This window comes from Protopterus annectens, chromosome 2.part0, assembly GCF_019279795.1.
Source record: "Protopterus annectens isolate FY-2018-M chromosome 2.part0, PAN1.0, whole genome shotgun sequence".
Taxonomy (NCBI): Eukaryota; Metazoa; Chordata; order Ceratodontiformes; family Protopteridae; genus Protopterus; species Protopterus annectens.
This window is the reverse complement of record NC_056728.1, coordinates 1,918,799,990-1,918,820,245: the sequence shown is the minus strand read 5'-3', so window position 1 is coordinate 1,918,820,245 and position 20,256 is coordinate 1,918,799,990. Positions and strand designations below refer to the sequence as shown.

Here is a 20,256-nt window from a genome sequence, read left to right as displayed (position 1 = left end):
CAGCAAGAGCCTTGGCCAGTATTTGAAAGCCTAGGGGTGACAGGTGCAAGCTGTCTCTTGCGAAGCAACGAGGCCTGTCGAGCATGTCATCCCAGGCTGACAGACACTGGATCCCCTTTGAATGACACCAGAAGCTTAGCCAATTGTTGAAATTGATCATTTTTTCTTTATACTGCAGTATCATTCTTGGTGAGGGCAGGATGCTACTTAGGGTCAGGGTCATACCCGCCTGGGCTACATGATCAGAGAGCTCTTCCATGTAGTCCAGGGAGGTATGTTTCAGGTCATTCACACCAACATGAACAATGACAGAGTCATATTTGTACTTGTTCTGGAGTAACCTGAGTGCTTGTGTTATGTGGCAGATTCTGGCTCCCGACAGGCAGCTAACAGTATTCTTCTCCTTGTCGAGCCTAGTGAGTGGGACATCAGTGTGCCTGACTATAGAGTTGCCAATTACTAGTGTGTTAGGTATGTTATTTCACCTTAAGGGCTGTGATTGCGCGGCACACTGATTTTGTGTTTTATGTGTTGTCTGGTTTGTGACAGGAGGTGCAGGTTTTTTGGGTGTCTGTGATGCTTTTGCAGGTTTTTATTTAGAGCCTCCGAGTATGATTTACTGTATTTATGTGTATTTTTTGCCAGTGCTGGTTTAATATGTCTATGTGAGGCTGGAGGTGTGGTGCAAGTGTTAACCTTCTCCTCATGACTGCCTGTTCCAGTCTTGGGTGGAGAGAGCTTAGCCTCCAATTTAGCTATATCATTGTATCTCTCGCATATGTTAATGTTTTGTGGTAGGAGGAGAGGGTTGTCTGTATGCATGAGGCAGTTGTAACATTGCCTCAGGATACCCAGGTTCACCAGCTGGACTGGAGAGTATACCTGAAATTGCCCTTTGGTCATGCATGAATAGTAGGGTGAGCTGCTTAGTCGCTTGGTTGGTGAGGGGTGAATAATGAGCCTTGCCCTGCTGGACCATCAAGTGTTGGGGTATATTAGTGCTTACTATTAGGTCTGAGCAAGTGCTGGATGCATTTTAAGTGCTTAGGTTGAAAGTTAGACTACTTTCAAGGGAAAAACTGAAGAGGAGACTTGGTGGAGCCGGGATAAATTTAGCCCTAGCTAACCGGCGCTGCCAAGACATGTAAAACCGTGCAAACACAGTTTTTACAGCTGGGAAATGAAAGAGAGAGAAATTAGCCCAAAATGGCCTATAAACTACTAATCTCTGGTCTGGAACCACTCCTCCAGGGACAGATGGCTGCTGAAAGCTCCCTCTCTCACAGGTGAACAGAGAAAAACCTCCCTCTGTCCAAGTAAGGTATGGGCAACTCAGAAAATTGTAACACAGCCCTGAATTCAGCACTAGCCTGAAAACTGGACTATACTAGCTTAGAAAGGTGGGAAACAACAAAAAAATTTTTTTGAAAAGATAGGGCAAAACCAGTAAAAAATACAATTAAAACAGCTTTAAACAACTACAAACAGTAAAAAAATACACTTAAAACAGCTTTAGATGACTACAAGCAATCAGAAAAGGCTTTTAAACAAATTACCCAATTAACCAGAAAAAAAATCTCAAAACTGAGCCCTGCTCCTGTAGTCTTCAATCAGACAAGTTCTAACTGCACACTCCTGCCACTGGGGTGCAGGGAACCTTCTCCAAAAAAGAAGGCCTGGATTAGGGCTCAAGTTATACAAACAAAGCTAGATTCAGCAGGCCTGGATCTAGTCTATGCTACAGCAAACAAGGCGCACCAATTTCAGTAAAAAACAGTTCAAATATGCAGGCACTATAAGCCTTTAACCAGAAATTCCCAGCTCAGAAGGGCAGAGACCAGCCTCTCCTCCCACAAGAGTGCAGACCACGAACCTTCTTAATGTAAAATAACTGGCCTGAAGCCCAAGTGCTTAAACCAGAACAAATACATTTTTAGAATAACAGACACTGAGCCTTCAATCAGCAGTTCCCAACTTAGAAGGATGTAAGCTACCTGTCCTGCCACAACAGTGCAGACCACAAACCTTCTTAATGTAAAACGACTGGTCTGAAGCCCAAGTGCTTAAACCAAAAGGCTTAGAATGATAGTTGCACCAAGCAGTAATAAATACAATTGAGTACTTTTAAGATGATGCAAAAGCAAAATAAAGTAGGATGAAGCACAAATACAGTAAAAGCAGATGAAAAAAGTGCAAATTGTTTTTTGAGTGAGTAAACGAGATGGGCCCAGGAGGAGTATCCAAATGCAAATTTACAAGAGGGGTGGGCAGTTTCAAAGCCACCAAGATTAACACCAAAAGAAAAGCAAGGAGGGTGGGTGGGGAATTAACTGAAAAAAATTGAGCCACAACTTCCAGCTAGATAGTATTCAATGCAACACAAATAAATCAGTTTAAATACTGTATTATTTGAAAAAAGTGCAGACACCCCTCTTATCACTGGCTATTCAAGAATTCTAACAAACATTAACTGAAAAAACAGAGCCACAACTTCCAGCTAGATAATAAATGCACTGTCATCATTCAATAAAACAAGAAAACAAAGGATCATAGTCAAAGAACATGGTTCATATAGTGAATTTTCTGCTTATTACAATCAATTCCTTCCTTTACACTATAATACTCTGGAATGCAGGACACACACACACACACGACCATCAGTTACATCTCCTTGCATGACTGTATATATTCAGATGTTTACTTGTAATAAAATAAATGAGCAAACACACAAATAATGACCAAAAAGTGTATTTAAGCTCAGTGCTGTGAAAACTATACAGTGCATCCCACTGCATTCCCGTGCCCTCCCAACCTGTTAACTCAAGAATGAGAGATACTGACCCAAAACTCAGGAAAAGAACTTTACATTTGTCTCTTGTAGACTTAAAGTTGCATTAGCAAGCATTTTAAGAATGACACAAACTCTGAAATTCACATGCCTGTCATTATCCACAATAATTTACCAGGAAGCTACACATCTTACAAGGAATAAATCAACATAATTTTCAACTTCTTTACTCAAGATTCAGGACAAGGCCAAAATAATTGGTGACTGGTGCTAAGGCCCCTAAAGGGAATTTTTTTAAAAACTATTATTTTTTTTATCTGTTTAACTGTTAACTCTCTGAAGAAAGTGTCACTTTTTAGATGTGGCTCAGCTGTTCTGTCTGAGTGACTTACTCACAGTAGTCAAATGGAGGTGGGAGGATTCAAATCCTGTACTTTTGACTACAGTAAATAGTTTGTTGACTGCGCAGCACCTTAAGTGGTAAGCAGCTGATATTCAATTAAAATGTTCAGCTCATAATACTGTGCTTCTTATCAAAGCTGCTAAGTGGGAAAGGCAAGATTAGAAAGCCATGCTCTTCTCCAAAAGTTCAATGCTTCAAAGAGGGAAAGCCAGCATGAGATACTCAACTGAGTCTCATTCTTTAAGTGAAACTAAAATAATATCCAGTTGTGAAAGAGAAAAGTAAAAGTGAGAAAGCTATGATCCATTCTCCAGACCCCAGTATACGATGATACCACTTTTGTTAAAAGAATAGTCCATTCTTCAGTTTTAAAATTAAAAAAAGGGGGAAATCCATGAGGCATGCTCCAGTATTTGCTCATACCATGTTCATTATGTGAACATGAGATAGTCAGCTGATTGATGCTCCTCTTGGGAAGAAGCAACCTCCTGTTTACTGCTACCTTACCCAACCACCGCAAATAGAAATAAAAGCCCCAAACTGAAACAAACTTATAAAATTTTAGATAAATTCCTAAAACTTATCTCCAAACTTAGACTTAATCTGCTCCCTCATGGCGATATACACCCCAACCCTGGTCCTACCAGCATTGACCAGCAGTCCTCTCCTAACATTGATCTTAGTTCCAACCCCATTACTGCCCGTCCTACTAACTCTCTTCTAACCTGTCATCTGAACATCAGAAGCATAAACAACAAAGTACATGAACTTCATGCGGTACTAGTAGACCTTTCCCCAGAGATCATGTGTCTAACTGAAACTTGGTTAAAACCCACAACTACCGACAATGAGATACTAATCCCAGGTTACAATATACATCGTAGAGACCGAGTTCCCAGGAAAGGAGGTGGAGTAGCCATACTCTATAAATCTGATCTAACTGTGTCTATTGATGTTATGCAACCACCTCAATTTAACAATGCAGAAATACTAATTTCCAAGCTTCAGATTAACAGCAATAAATTTATCTATATTATTTGTTTGTACATTCCCCCAGGAAATAATATAGAAACCCTCGAAACCACCCTTCACTGGATATCAACTCACTTCCCCCAAGAGACCTTAGTTCTCGGAGACTTTAACATAGACTGGAATACCTGTGCCCCCTCAGCTCCTTCCTCACATATTAACCTTTACTCTTTCAAGCAAACTATTAATACTCCAACTAGGCTAGAAACCTAACCAGAAAGACAGTATACTTGACTGGGTGCTAATAAATAGCACCCTGATCACTATACATCTGGTACTCTCCCGATAGTTTAAGTGACCACCACCTCACCTACATCATTAAGCATAAGATAGCCATTCCCATGCAACCCACAATCAGAACTGTTAGAAACAAAAAGAAACTTGACTTAACTAAACTACAACTAGAACTATCTTCATGTAACTGGACATTACTAAAACATCTACCCCTAGATGAAGCAGTGCTTTTAACAAAAATTCTTAGAAATTCTTAATTTCCATGCACCCACTCGTTCAAAGAAAACCAAAACTGTAGATGTTCCTTGGCTTTCAAAAGAAACAAGATTGAAAATTAAACTCAGAAACAAAGCGTGGTCTGTCTGGCGTACTTCCAAACTCCCTTTGGACCAAAGTAAATACAGACAATTTAGGAATGAAACTAAAAGGCAAATATTACTAGATAAAGACAATACTATTGTAAATTGCAAACTGACCACCAAAACTGTCCACAAAAATTCTGGGCTGGACTAAATCAACTTCTTCATCCTGGTTGTACCACTACCCCTGTCCCTGCCACACTCATTGATAAATCCCCTGACGATGTCTCTAATAGTTTTAACCACTTCTTCACTGAGACAATACAAACTCTGTCTAATCAATTACCACCTAGCCTTCATACCTCTGACCCTCGAACACTTAAAATATTCCCCTACTTACCTTTCAACCTGTTGCAACTTCCTTTATTTGTAAATTAATTAAAAAACTAAAACCCTCCACACTCTCAGCCGACCAACTCCCAGCTGAATATTTGCAAAAACAGCTGGTAATTGCTTACCCAGTGTCAATCCTCATCAACCGCTCCTTAGCAGAGGTCAAAATCCCCGAGATCTGGAAGATATCATATGTAATTCCTCTCCACAAGGGAGGCACTTCCACTGATCTCTCTAACTATAGGCCCATATCCATACTTTCCCCTTTAGCAAAAATAATGGAAAAATGTGTTCAGAAACAGTTCATGCAACACCTAATGGTCAACCAACTACTGGCTGATACCCAACATGGTTTCAGACCTCTCCAGTACTACCTCAGCCCTCCTTGTCTTTTCAAACACCATAAACTCCCATCGTAATAATAACAATCTCTCATCAGCACTATTTCTGGATCTGTCAAAGGCCTTTGATATGGTGGATCATAAACTTTTAATCAATACATTACCTTCACTAGGTCTTGACACCATTGCTGTACAATGGTTTAGTTCCTATCTATCTGGCAGAAAACAAGCAGTTTTATGGCAGACCAAACTCTCTAAGCTACTACCCAATACATTGGGAGTACCTCAAGGATCTATTCTAGGGCGCTATTATTTTCCATCTTTATCAATGATCTGCATACAGTTACTCCTAATGCCAGTTGCATACAATATGCAGATGATTCCACGTTAATCTGCTCTGGTACTACCTTCAGATTTACAACTGTTAACCCAGTCTACTTTCAGCAAAATAGAAAACTGGCTCTCCAGTCGGTAGCCTGATTCTCAATCCAAAAACTAAAATGTTGTTGTTTCTTCCAACAAAAGTCCTGCTCCATCAACTTTACTATCCAAGCAAAGGATGGGACCATAATTTCTCGGACCTCTCGACAAAATTACTAGGGTAACCATAGACAACAAACTAAAATTTGATATACCAAAACCAAATGATTAAGACCATTAACAAGAAGCTAGGCTCTTTATATAGAATAAAAAGCTTCCTGACCCCCCAAGCTAAAATGGCCATTGCCCAGACTCACCTTCTCTCATCACTCCTGTACTCGTCCCCCTTACTTCACAATATAAGTAAAACTGTCATGAACAAACTCTCTAAATGCTACAATCATATTGCAAGGTTTGTTACTGGGTCCCCATATAGGACCTATCATTGTACCAACTTAGCCAAACTCAACTGGTCTGAGCTTCCTAACCTTATTACTTTCAACCTACTAGTCCTTACTCACAAAATCATATATAACCCTGAATATGCTCCTTCCCTCAAAGCACTACTTCCCCTTTGTAATAATCCCCGCCCATTGAGGTCATCCAACCGTCTCCTAATCCAAACACTCAAAACTAATAACTCTGCTGGAGACTTCCTTCTCACCAACGCTGCAGGTAAAATTTGGAACAAACTTCCCCATGATATTATATCCATCTCTACTTTAAGTCAATTTAAAGCTAAGCTAAAAACTCATCTGGGCTCAATGCGAAGTTGCCATTGCCTAAACCCGGGATAGTCCACTCTAGGCTGTAATAAATGTCTATGTCTCATAAATATTCTACATCTCCTTACTATCCTATTCCTCTTACATTTAAGATAAATTAGAAAGAATAAGTTATAATGCTCTAATTTTGAATGTATATTTTGCTTCACTGTTAGTTAAATGTTTTGTAACCTGTGTTTGGAGCTTTTCTCCCCGGGCCTCCGCTAAAAATGGACATGCATCCAGTCGGATCCTCCCGGTCAACAAATGTAAAATAAAATAAAAATAAATAAAATAAAATAAAAATAAAATAGTTATAAAGGTTCAGAAATCTTAAAGAGTTATTCAGTTTTAAAAGTTAAAAATATACCACACTCGCTACATGAGACAGTCAGCAGAGTGAGTGCTTTCAGCAGGTTAGCACTTCAGACAGGGATTTTTTTTAATCTTTTAACATTCTAGGCACTGGGGCACTCATGGGAGTGCATAGCTTCATGGAGGGGCACATGCCCCTGTCTGGGTCTGTGTTAATTGATCAAAGGGAAACGGCTACTCTCTGAACACTAAGTACTGAATGTCCACTTATCGAACAATCATATCATCATCAAAGAAAATCAGTGAATAGTCATAGTTGGCCATCAACAAGGAAATACTATATAGTAAGTGTATACTACACACTAAATATGCTGATATTATTAATATATATTTGATGTACTATATAAGTGTTGTAACCCCCCCAATACCCCCTCAACTATATATACCAACTCCAAGATCACACTGCAGTGGAGAAAAATGGGAAATTTATATAAACTGCTTAGTTTGTTATGCATTGTGCACAGCATCATCAGACATTCACAATGTTGCCCAAATATGACTATTTGCTAATTTTCTTTACAGTGATATGATTGTACGATAAATGGACGTTCGATGCTTAGTGTTCGGAGAGTAGACATTCTCTGACGGGTCTATATCACAGCATCGAAAAGGACATTAATCGAATGGCTTTAACATCGAAAATGCCATTCATCAGGGTGTGTTTTTTGAGATCCTGGTACAGTGAAGACTGGAAAATTTGCCCTTTCCTCACAGTAGTGCAATCTCAGAGTTGGTATATATAATTAGTGGGGGGTGGCAGCCCCTCACAAGAGCAACTTTGATGAACGGCATTTTTGATTTTTAAGCCGCTCGATTAATGTCCTTTTCGATGCTGTGATATAGACCCTTCTCTGACAGTTTCCTTTGACCCCCTCCCCCCCGTGTAACTCTGCCAGTGTTAATGTCGTGTTATGATTTTAAACAGAAATCCTTGTCTGTTTTAAAACATAGGTTATTTCATCTGGATTTTAATAAATAAACTTCTCCTAATGTGGGTGGGACTGTTACCAGTCTTAAACCATATAAGCCATAATATACAGTTTCAAACAAAATTTAATTGGGAGAGAATAGCATTTTGACCACTTAATGTTACTAAGTACCCACTTGTGTAATTCTTGATGAAGCAAAAAGAATACAAAAGAGACAAAAAGGAGTGTAAAACTATCCACAGAGATGTATGGGTTTTTTTTTATATTACCATCTGGATTTCATGTGTCAGAACTGTAATATTTGCACTGCATTTAAACATATATTTATGCTATAAGCCATAGAATGAAGGACAGTTACTAGGGCAAGGGCAACATTATTGAAGCTTGTTGTGCACTTTTGACATTTCTTGCAACACCCCTGTTCACAACTTGGCTTGAGCATGTACTGTTCATGGAAGAAAGTTCTTATAATGGCAATTATGCACTTGTCAATTTTTTTAAGCTTTTGGACATTTTGTTGACTTCTGCAATGAAAACATACACTGTTTAGTTTATATTTCTTGCACATTTACATAAAAGCAAGCAGGGTGTAATTACCAGTGAAATGCTCACAACAAAATTGTGATTGTAGATACTGGGGTTTTACTGTTGCGCTTTCACTCCAGTCAGTTTCCAGGTCTTCAGCCTAGCTTCTACTGACCTCTTAAGAGCCTTCTCTGACCACTGCTTGTAGCCGATTGCGGCCACAAGTGGTTTATGCTGTGTGACAATTGTTTCACTGGGGTTGACTTTGCAATCTCTGATTCTAGGCCAACATCCTTTCCATACAAGAAGGATGTCTACCTGAGTTACATGTTGGCCACTTTTAGATATGATCTTGTGACTGTCCCATTTACTGAATCATATGTTGGCCACCACCATACCTCTCAACTGTCCCTACTTTGGAGGACTGTTCCTACTTTCAGACCTGTTGTAGCCTTGTGCAAGATATCCCTATTTTTGGAGCTTGATTTATACCTTCATACAGTTTTCTGAATCCTGCTCAACACGTGATTTTTGAAGCTATCTACACAGAAAAAGTACAGTTTTGTACCTACCATAAATGTAGATGTTCGAGTGTTCACCCTGCTGCAGTCATCACACTTGAGTTATCCTGCTGTCAGGCGGTCCCGCAGTCGGCCCGAATTCCAAAGTCTTGGTCCGGCGTCGGTTGCTGTCACTTCTTCCCTGACGTCAGTGCGCCAGGGGTATATAAGAGGCATCCAATGCCATTTTCTTCAGTTTTTCTTGCCCCAGATGTCAGGTGCCCCCAATAGGTAGGCAAAATATATACATATATATATATATATATATATATATATATATATATATATATATATATATATATATATAAAAATAAAACAAAACCCTTAGGCACAAGCAAATACACCACAGAGGTAGTATAGGATAGAGTGGTAGAGATAAGTTCAGCTAGTTTAGAGGGGATGGAGGGAGGGTAACCTGGACTGCAGCAGGGTGAACACTCGAGCATCTACATTTATGGTAAGTACAAAACTGCACTATGTTCATCGTGTTAACCTACTGCAGTCATCACACTTGGATTGAATCCCAAAGCTAAGGATGGGAGGTGGAGTCAGACAGGGTTAGAAGAAGCTAGTAAGCCCTGCAAAACTGCAGTGGCAAAACCAGTTCTAGTCTTAAAGTATAGAGGTAAGTGATAGTGTTTGGTGAAGGTGTGCACTGATCTCCAAGTAGCAGCTTCCAGAATATCCTTGGTTGGCACTCCCCTGAGAAAGGCTGCTGATGTAGCTGTAGCCCTGGTGGAGTGGGACCTAATGTTAGCAGGTACCGGTTTCCCATGATGTTTGTAGCAAAAACGTATGCAATGCCCTATCCATTTTGAAATGGTCTGTTTTGAGATAGCTTTTCCTTATGATCCTGTAGCATAGGCTACAAAAAGCTGGTCAGTTTTTCTGAAAGCCTTAGTTTTATCCAAGTAGTAACGTAATTGCCTATGAATGTCCAAAGAGTGCAAGAGTCTTTCTCCTTTGTTCTGGGGAGAAGTTGGGCAAGTGAATGGTTTGGTTTAGGGCCACACTGGATACCACCTTTGGCATAAAGGAAGGATTAGTTCATAGAGAGACTCTGTCTTGATGAAAAATGATGAAAGGTTCCACTGCCATTAGTGCCTGTAGCTCTGAGACTCTTCTAGCTGAGGTTATTGCTAGTAGTAGGGCAGTTTTCCATGAAAGAAATTTTAAATCAGCTGAAAAAGCTGGTTCAAAAGGTGTCAGTGTAAGCTTTTCCAGAACAAAGTTGAGATCCCAAGTAGGTGTTGGAGCTCTCCTTGGCGGTCTTAAGTTCTTAGCCCCTCTGAGGAACTGTCTTAGGAGTGGATGTGAGAATAAAGGAGGATCCGTGCTGTAATGAGCTGAAATTGCTGAGGCGTGGATCTTAATAGATGAAAAGGAAAGTCCTTTGTGTAACATCTCAGTTAAATATTGTAGAATCTTAGGGATGTTTGGATCAAGGGGGTTTTGGCCTTTAGCCTGGTTCCAGGCGCAAAATCTTTTCCATTTGTCTGAATAGGTTTCCCTGGTGCTGGGCCTCCTGGCCTCCAGAATGACATCCATAACAGCTTTGGATAAAGGTGTTGGCTGGTTGTTTAGGTAATTTGCCATGCAGCCAGGTTTAAAGTCTTGAGCTGGCTGTGTAGAATCTGATGGTCTCGCTGGGTGAGCAGGTGAGGAATTTGTGGCAAAATCCATGGTGGGCCATGGGCCATGTTCCTTAAAATTGGGTACCAATGCTGGCGTGGCCAGTCTGGTGCAACGAGTATCATTTGTGGCCTCTCTAATCTGACTTTCAGCAGTACCTTTGCTAGAAGAGGTAGTGGAGGGAAGGCATACACTGTTAATGTTTTCGAACTGAATGAGAGGGCATCCACTTTCCAAGCTAGTGGATGGAAGGTCCTTCTGCAAAATTTTTGAAGTTGGTGGTTGTGGGGGCTTGCAAACAGATCTATGTCTGGGCGTCCCCATTTTTGAGCTATCATTGCAAATACTTGTGGATCTAGTTTCCATTCGTGTGGATCCATGATGTTTCTGCTTAGGTCATCTGCCAATGTGTTTTTCTTTCCTGGCAGGAATTGTGCTTGTAATTGAACCTGGTAAGACAGTGCAGTGTTCCACAAGGTCATTGCTTGCCTGCATAGAGGGTAGGAATGTGTGCCCCTTGCTTGTTTATGTACCACATGACTGTGGTATTGTCCGTCTTTATTATTAGTTGCCCTGGGTGTAGAAGGTCCTTGAAAGCTGTTAGGGCATTCTGTACTGCTAGCATTTCTTTTTGATTGATATGCAGATGCCTCTGATCTGTAGTCCATTTGCCCTGAATGCACTGCCCTGCCATGTGTGCTCCCCAGGCATAGTCCGATGCATCTGTTGTCATAGTTTGCCTGGCTGTGGGTAAGGTGAAAGGATGACCCTTGTTGAGGTGACATGCCTGTGCCCACCATAGAAACTCCTGTTGAAGGCAGGGAATGAGTGGTATCATTGTTTCCAAGCTGTGGCTGTGCTGAGTCCATGCACTTTTCAGGTACCATTGTAATTTCCTCATATGCAGTTTTGCAAATGGTATTAGTAGTATGCAAGATGCCATGAATCCCAAGGCTGCAGAATTTTTCTTGCAGGGAGTTGTGTCTTTGTTGCCATTATTTTGAAATATTGAAACCGCTGTCGTTGCTTGTCTGGCGTGAGATAAGCCATCTGGGCCGTTGTATTCAAGCTGGCACCCAGGAATATTATGTTTTGTGAGGGCACTAGTTTTGATTTATTTTCGTTTACTGTGTACCCTAGGCAACCTAGAAGGTGTTTGACAAATGCCAGATGCTTTAAAAGAATGTCCTTGCTTTCTGCTTGAATAAGGCAGTCGTCCAGGTATGGGTATATTTGAATTCCTCTTTGTCTGCAGTATGCAATTATTGGTGCCAGGCATTTTGTGAAGACCCTGGGCACAGTAGATAAGCCAAAGGGCAGTGCAGAGAATTGATAATGCGTTGAACCTGCAATGAAGAGGAGGTAACTTCTGCAGTTTTGTCTGATAGGGCCATGGAGGTATGCCTCCTTGAGGTCCAAAGTGACTAGCCAAGCATTCTTGCCCAGCATGGGAAGAAGCTGCTGTAGTGTTAGCATCTTGAGCTTTGGTACTTGCAGATAGGTGTTCAGAATTGAAAGAGCCAGAATGGGTCTCCATGCTTTGTCCTTTCTTGGGACTAGGAAGAGTCTTGATTAATATCCTTGCCCTTGCTCCTGAGTAGGTACCTGTTGAATGGCTCTCATGTTCATTAGAGCTGTAATTTGTTTTTGTGCCTCTGCCCATTGATTTGGTGGCAGGTTTGGCATTCCTTTGATCCTTGTTAAGGTATGAAAGTGGAATCTGTATCCTTGAGAGACAATGTTTAGAACCCATTTGTCTTTTGTGATGATGTGCCAGTTGTCTGAAAAAAAATGCTAGTTTTCCTCCAAAGGGAGTTGCCAGGAGAGATTTGCTTGGTAGTTTGAGGATAGAGTCATTGTGTTTGTCTTCTGCTAGCTTGGGGCCTGTCTTCTCTTCCTTTCTGGGTAGCAGAACCCCATTGGCGAGGTTTGTAAGGGCCCTGTGACTGACCTCTTCCCCTTGGGCATCTGTATTTGCCCCTCTGTGATCTGTCTGAAGCTGGAAAGGACCAGTTTTTTGTTGACCAATTTCTGCTGAAACGAGGGGGTTGTACCTGCAAAAAATCCTTGACCGTTTGCATAGACTTTGCCTTATTCTCCATTTTCTTTAAGACCTCTTCTGCTTTGACACCAAATAATACATACTGCTGTAAAGGTGCATCCAATAATTTTGCTTTAACATGGTCAGGGAGAGTTTGTTCTTTTAACCAAGCATGTCTATGTATGACAGAGCCAGTAACAGCTGCTCTACAAGAAGCTTCCAATGAATCAAATCCGCATTGTAAAGTATGTTTGCCCACCTATTCAGCTGCATGCAACAGATCCTGCATTTCCTTGAATTCAGGCAGTTCTGAATGTGTGCTCATTTTTTGGTTTAACTGAGACGTTAGGAATTGTTGATATTTCAACATGTGAAACTGGCAATTTAATGCTCTCATAGCCAGAGTAGCTGAGGTGTAAGTTTTCTTTCCCCATCTATCTAGGGCTCTGGAATCCCTTTCAGAGGGCACAGGATTTCTAGCCATAGAAGCTTTTGCTCCCTTAGGACCCAGGGAAATTGTTTCTGGGTCAGCTACAAGGCTTTTATAAAGGAATTTGTGAGAGTCAGGTACTCTGTAGTATCTGTCTGGTTTGGCTGGAGCAGGAGGAAGAGAGTCTGGATTTAAACTAGACTCAAAGTAAACATCATCCACAATATCTAGAACAGGAGGGATAGCAAGAGGTCTGTGCTGGTGTAGTAAAAGGAGCTCTCGGAGCCTTTTCTTAGAATCTGAGTAATCCTTGCCTTCCCAGTGGAAATGTTCCCTCATGGTATGTAAAGTTTCCCCGAAGGAGTAGTCTTCAGGGGGAGATGCTGAGGGAATAGTCTTCAGCATCAGAATCTTCATAAGGTGGAGAAGTGTAGTCCTGTTCCTCAGAAGAATCTGAGGAGAGAGAAACCTGGTCAGAGGATGTATAATCCTCCTCTTGTCTTGGTCTTTTATCAGGAGGGGGATGGGAACCCCTGATAAGGGTAATCAAATCTTCATCCATCTTAAGCATCTGTTTCTTAGGCATGGGGCCTTGAACTGTAGACTGATGTACAGTTTTCTTTGGTTTTAAGTTTAGCATAAGATTTGATGGTGAGTGTAGTCTGTCTGAAGACACCTTCTGCAACTGAAGGTGTTTCCGTTGCACCGGTGTCTAGTTCTGCTCCGGTGCCGGTAGATGGCTGCGTCGGCCTAGTAGACTCCGCTTGGGAATCCGCAGCTGTCTGGGGTTCCAGTTCTGCGGTCGTTTAGGGCTACATAGGTGCCTCACTGAAAACCGGAGAACCGGCGACAGGCCCAGCTGAGGCCTCAGTGTCTGGCTTATTCCTAGGCTGCCTGTACTTATCCTTGCGTTTTTTATGAATGGTGGTCGTCGGCTCTCCAACGGCATGATATAATTAAATTTCCTACCAAAGTAATGCCGTGCGAAGTCAAAACGGCGTTTGATAGTTTGTTTATTAAACCTAGCGCAAAACCAGCAACCTGTGACGTCGTGGTCTGGGCCTAGGCAAGGAATACAATAGGAATGGAAGTCCTTATGAGGTATTTGCTTCCCACAAGAAATGCAATTGTTAACTTTTTCTGACATCGGACTGAGGCAAGAAAATGTTCCCCAACGGGGTACTTAGCTTTATTGAAGACTTCGGACTGAAATTCAAATCGAAAATCTCAGGTGTCGGCCGACCGGCACTTGCAAACTGCTTCTGCTTTTGCTTCGGGCACCGTGCAGCAAGAAAGACTGAAGAAAATGGCGTTGGATGCCTCTTATATACCCCTGGCGCACTGACGTCAGGGGAGAAGTGACAGCAACCGACGCCGAACCAAGACTTTGACTGACGGCAGGATAACCCAAGTGTGATGACTGCAGCAGAGTAACACGATGAACATCCACACTACATGAACAAAATATTGTTGGCAACAATGATTTAATGAAGGAGGGCACACATATTATATCTCCACTTTTCTCAAGCAAAAATAAAATACTGTGTGGCAGAATTTTGTAGTACAATTCACTAAAATCTGCAGATTTTACAGGATCTCTAAAAAGCTGCTGTTATGTTTTTGTTCAACCCCAGGATAAGCTATATCCTTAAATGTTAACAAGTACCTATTCATAGCTTACACCTCCTTACTCTCCCTTCTTCACTCACTTCCCTACTTAAATCAGTTTCTCTCCTCGACCCTCTAAATTTGCCATAACCCTGTTTCTTCTCTCACTTTATATTGCAATTCATGTTTGTATTATACTAACTTAACCTTTAATTTCTCTATAAAATGGCAACATTTCTCTAAATATTAAGTCATTGTGATATAGGTTGTATCTATTTTAACCAGTGTTTTCACATTATGTCTAATTTGGTATAACTACTTAAACTGTAGACATTTTTGTATTATTTCTGAAGACTGCAAAAAATATTCTTAAACTCTTTTTGCAATACTTTGGAGCTTTTTTCCCCAGGGCCTCCTCAGAAAACAGCAACCTACCCAGTCAGATTTTCCAGGTAATCAAATGACAATAAATAAATAAATAATCTATTTCATTATATACTTATATTTTTCCATCATTTTTGCTATTCTCTGTTTCTGTGGGGTATCCGACATTTCTACAGGAAGCGGGGAGTTATGTGCTATTTGATATTCAGATTTTATGCTATTAGATGTCCAGATTTTTAGCAGGATGTTCCTGCTTTTCAAAGGCTTTTGTTCCTATTTTTGTATAACATCATATTCAATGAGATTATATCAGAAGAGATGTTGAGATTTTTTTGCACCACATCCTGTAAGTCAAACCCTTCTCCATCTGTAGCTCCTTGTTTTTCAGTCTTCCTCCTACTAGAGTCAACCACTGCTGATAACATTGTATCTTTGTTAGTGCATTAATGGCTGTGTCTGAACATGTTCTTCAGTTTATCCCAGTTCTTGGAATCGAAACCAAAATCAATTTATCTCCTATTTAAGCTATCTTACTTACATAACCTTGCTGTGAAATGAAGAAAGGCCATTGTTCTGTAAAGGTTTGTATTAGAATTAAAGTGTAGACCAGTGAAAGAACCTTGTTGTATGACTTTTCCATTTACTTCCTCTCTGCTTGGTTTGACGAGTAGGATGACATGAGTAATGCTTCTGAATAGTAACCCCATGGAAGTTAAGTTGTCCAGGCATGGAGATGACAAACACTTAAGGAGTAGAAAAGGACCACTGGATTTAAACAGTGCAGTAGGGTGTTCACAAGCATGCTTCTACAGAAGCAGACAAAGCCTGTTTTCCATAAAAGCTGACTGATGTGGAACATCATCTTGGTGGTAGCTAAGAGAGATGAGTCCCAGTCCCTTCATATCTTTTAAGGGTGTCACTGTTACACTGTCAGAGCATACAGGTATTTGTATGTGAAAGCATTACTGGTGTCAGTTAAGCGTAGAAAATAACTTTAGGGCTACCATTTTGGACATTACATTTGCAGGATCTCTCTGTTGCATAATAAGAATCAGAAAAATCAAGTAGCTGCAAGAGAATGAGAGACTAGGTCCTTTCTTTTTTGCCTAACATGCATCACTGTTCTAGCCAGAAGTAGAGCAGGCACTGTGTTGCTACATGTTGATCTTTTACCTGATACCTGTGATTGCAGAGTTAAGGGACATGATAACAGTACCATCCAACAGTCTCATTTTTCAGAACAAGGTATTCCATTTGGGTCTATATTATATAAACAAAGCATTAAAATGTCGACATACCTTTGATCGACCTCTGTTTCTCAAAACTGCACAACATCGAATGGCCAAATCATCGATTTCTTTCCAAGGGAAAGAAATCAGTTGGCCGTTATTTTAACTCTGCCCTTTTCCCAACTGTAGTGCAATCTCGGAGTTAGTATATTTAGTTAGGGAGGTGTGGGGGGCACAGGAGAAGCCCCTCACTTCAAATGTGTTTGTTGTAATGCGGTGTGTGTTTGGGCTACCGGTTTCTTTCCCTTGGGAAGAAATCTGTGATTTGAAGGTTCGATGTTGTGCAGTTTCGAGAAACAGAGGTCGACCAAAGGTTAGTCGACATTTTGATGATTCGTATATATAATATAGACCATTCCATTTCAGAGAGACATCCCAAGGCATAAGGTCCTCAAGAAAAATGTAGGTACATCTGCATGCATAACTGTCTTCTCCTCCTCTCTCACTCTGCATCATGGACAGGAAAATAACAGCTATGTTTCTTAGAATTACTGTAGAAAGCTGGGAGCTAAAACTAGTTCCACATGGGCATTTCCTGGTGTTCACTGAAAGCCCCATGTTACCTTCTTCCATTTGCAACCTTCCTGTACCCACTGCAAAGAGCTGAAGTGAAAATTGAAGGTCTAGGATCTCATCCAGCTGAAGTGCTGAGGCTGAAGCTGTTCTCAGTTATTCTGGAACAGACCAGGGGAAGGAGATCTGGCTTTACTTTGGCATCATCCCAAGTTATCATACAACAGCGCATTACCTGTACTGTTCATAGCAGTTTCTTTGAGTGAATGCTTTGTCAAAAAAAAACATAACATCAAATGGTTCATTTAACATTTTTATTTATTTTATATTTGATTACCGGGTTGGTCTGACTGGGCAGTCAGATGCCTGTTTTCAGCAGAGACCCAGGGAGAAAAACTCCATATACATGACAATCATAAAAAATACAAATGCTCCACATATATGATAAAAATACAAAAGTCAGAGATCAGTACAAATGGTTTACTATTGTTTGTTCGAATGGCAAAACATTTGCTGTTCAAAACAATGAAAAGTAAAACCGAACACAAACATTAATGGCCGCAATGTCGATCCAAATGATCGACACATTTGAGTCGACATTGTTACCAAAACCATCACATGATAGCCATATAGGAGCTGATGTAAATCAGACTACTATATGACATATCACGTTTTTGCAGGAGGGTAAGCCCCCCACATCCCCTGCTACTAATATATTCTAAGTCAGAGATGGCACTACAGTGGGGATATGGATGAATTTCCAATCCCCGCTGTACCGTGATCTCCGTGCAGATAGTCGAATACACTTACGCACTACTGCATTTGCATAAGTGTATTTGACAATTCCATCCATTTAAATTTTGTGCACGACATTCTGATTTTCGGCAGCAGTACTGCCGACAGACTATCATTTGCACAAACGATAGTAAAGCAGTACAAATTAATAGAGCAAACAATAGTATATCATAGCATAGTACGATGTGAAGTTACAGAAGTGTCCAATGCAGAGTGTATAGTAGTAAAACAGAAAATATAATGTATTTGAGTAAGAAAGTGCAGTAATATATACAGTTATATACATACATTTAAAAATATAATTCATTATGGTAGGTTTTTTATCTACATGTTTGACCTTTGAGTAGTGCCAGAGGAAATTTATCTAAATGGTGGTAGTAGGGCTAGCCGTGGTCAGTACAGGTACATTGGCAGATGAGATTGAGGTGGGCTTTTAATTGGGTTTTAAAGATAGGACTTCTGTTTTGCAATCTGACATCTGGTGGAAGAAAATTCCAGACTTTAGCAACTGTGTAGGAATAAAGGGATTCACCAGCACTGTCTCTACTCTTAGCTACTTCAAGAAGGGCTTTGTTTGTGGATCTTAGCTGGCGAGCAGAATTGTGAAAGCTGAGTAAGCCTGAGAGATCTGGAATCTTGTTTGGGTGGTACAGCAAGTAATGAGCCATGGTCAGTTGGTTACAGTTCAGTAAGTTGGCGAGTTCTAGCCAATCTAATTGTAGTGAGTGACAGTGGTGGGAGCGGAAACTAGAGCTGGTTACAAATCTAGCTGTTTTATTATAGCACATGGACAATTTGTGTAGGTCTGTCTTGTTAAGGTTTGTAAAGCAATGTAGAGAGAAGGTGAGTTCTGGATATATAGTAATTTTGGTGTTTTTGGTTACATAGTTTTTGCAGCAGTGTAGAGTTCCAAGTTTTTTTATGGACTTTGGATATGGTTTGTGCTATATGTTTGTCAGACTTTAGGTTTTGGTCAAGTATTACACCAAGAAGTTTAGCTTATGATACTGGGGAGATTTGTGTGTTATTGGCAGAATTGACAGAGAAAAGAGCAGAAGAGTAAATCATTTTGGTAGGGTGGAAAAGCATAAGCTGAGTATTTTTGGGGTTAAGTATTGAGTTTTTTAACCAGTTTTCGATATTGGAGAAGGCCTCTTGGGTTTTATTCTAGAGTGTTTGGTGTGTGGGGGCCGAGCAGATCAGTGTAGTATCATCTGCATATTGGACTGTTGTATCTTGCTGGGTGGCGGTGTGGAGGATGTTTGTACAGATGTTAAATAGTAGGGGTCCCCTTATGGATCCTTGTGGTACACCTACTGTTACTGGAAGAAGGGGGGAGAAGGAATTGTGCCACTTAACTGCTTGTAGGTGGTTGGATAGGTAGTCTTGAAACTAGAGCAATGAGGGCTTGTTTAGGCTGAGTTCGACTAAGATAGTGATGTTTAAATTCAGCTAGAGTGCATTAACTTTATATTGACAGGAACAGAGGTATTACAAACTTCTTAAGGGGCTTTAACTGGTGCTTGATTTTGATGACTGGGAGATCACAAGCTGTGAAGGAAGAGGGAACACTAGTTATTCTCTCTTTTCTCTGTGGTCCTGCAACCGTAGATATAGTATATATAAGTAGCAGGGTGTAAAAGGGCTCATCTCTCTCCTCCCACAAAGCAATGTATCTGATTTTTCCCCCATTTTTAATGTTATTGATGTGCTGGATGTTTTGTTAGGATGAGTTTTGATATTTAGTATTCAGTCTGTTGGGCTGCTTCAAGTTTGAGTGGTTGCAGTTTAGTTTTTGCATGGAATACCTTTTGTATGGCGTATGCACGTTGTAATTGTGTCCATAAGTTTTTTTTCCTGGTTCTCCAGTTTTTTACTCATCCCAGAGATATGCCTTAGGTGGCTTGGTGGTCCTTTAAATTGACCTTTAATTTTTACTTATATATATACCAGACTAACGATTGGCATCTGACTTTCAAAAGTGCTACAAATAGTAACTCTATATTCTGTATACTTCATATTTTAGAAAAGGCATTGCATAATCATGTCAGAAAATGTATAAAAAATCAGAATGTTGTACTTACCTGTACTTCTGTTAATTTGCGTGTTTGCTCAGCTGTTTGAGTTAGGAGACTAGTTCCTATTTCAATCATCACAGCAGTTTGATTCTGCACTGCATTTTGTTGCACTTTTGCTATCATTTTCTTCATACTATCCTGGATATACCCCTCTAGCTGTAAGAAAGCACATTTATTTAGTGTTTTGAAGAGGATAGGAACAAACATTCAAATAATTAATTATGGCACTTCTAAAATATGCATGGAAGTTACTTATGTGAAATTATTCAAAAGAGGGATAAAGCTGTATTACTAGATTATACCAAGTTATCTGCATTTATATTGATCCTGCGTTCTTGTACTTTGGAGGACCTGGACTTGGTGCATCCCCTGGTGCTGGCCTGTTAGTCTATTCAGACTTCCTAAAGGTCAACTCCAACACTGAGC

General features: G+C 40.5%; 2 protein-coding genes across 2 annotated transcripts in view; one reads left to right on the top strand and one right to left on the bottom strand.

The window, feature by feature from the left end:
* The window catches only part of MCPH1 (microcephalin 1), a 2,707,094-nt gene that overhangs the window by 1,960,404 nt on the left and 726,434 nt on the right, over nucleotides 1-20,256 (top strand). The gene's annotated exons all lie outside the window — the stretch shown is intronic.
* Nucleotides 1-20,256, bottom strand: part of ANGPT2 (angiopoietin 2) — a 688,700-nt gene that overhangs the window by 347,948 nt on the left and 320,496 nt on the right. The window contains exon 2 of the mRNA XM_044061900.1: nucleotides 19,837-19,986. Coding sequence (XP_043917835.1) covers nucleotides 19,837-19,986 — 150 coding nt within the window. The remainder of the gene's footprint in view (nucleotides 1-19,836; nucleotides 19,987-20,256) is intronic.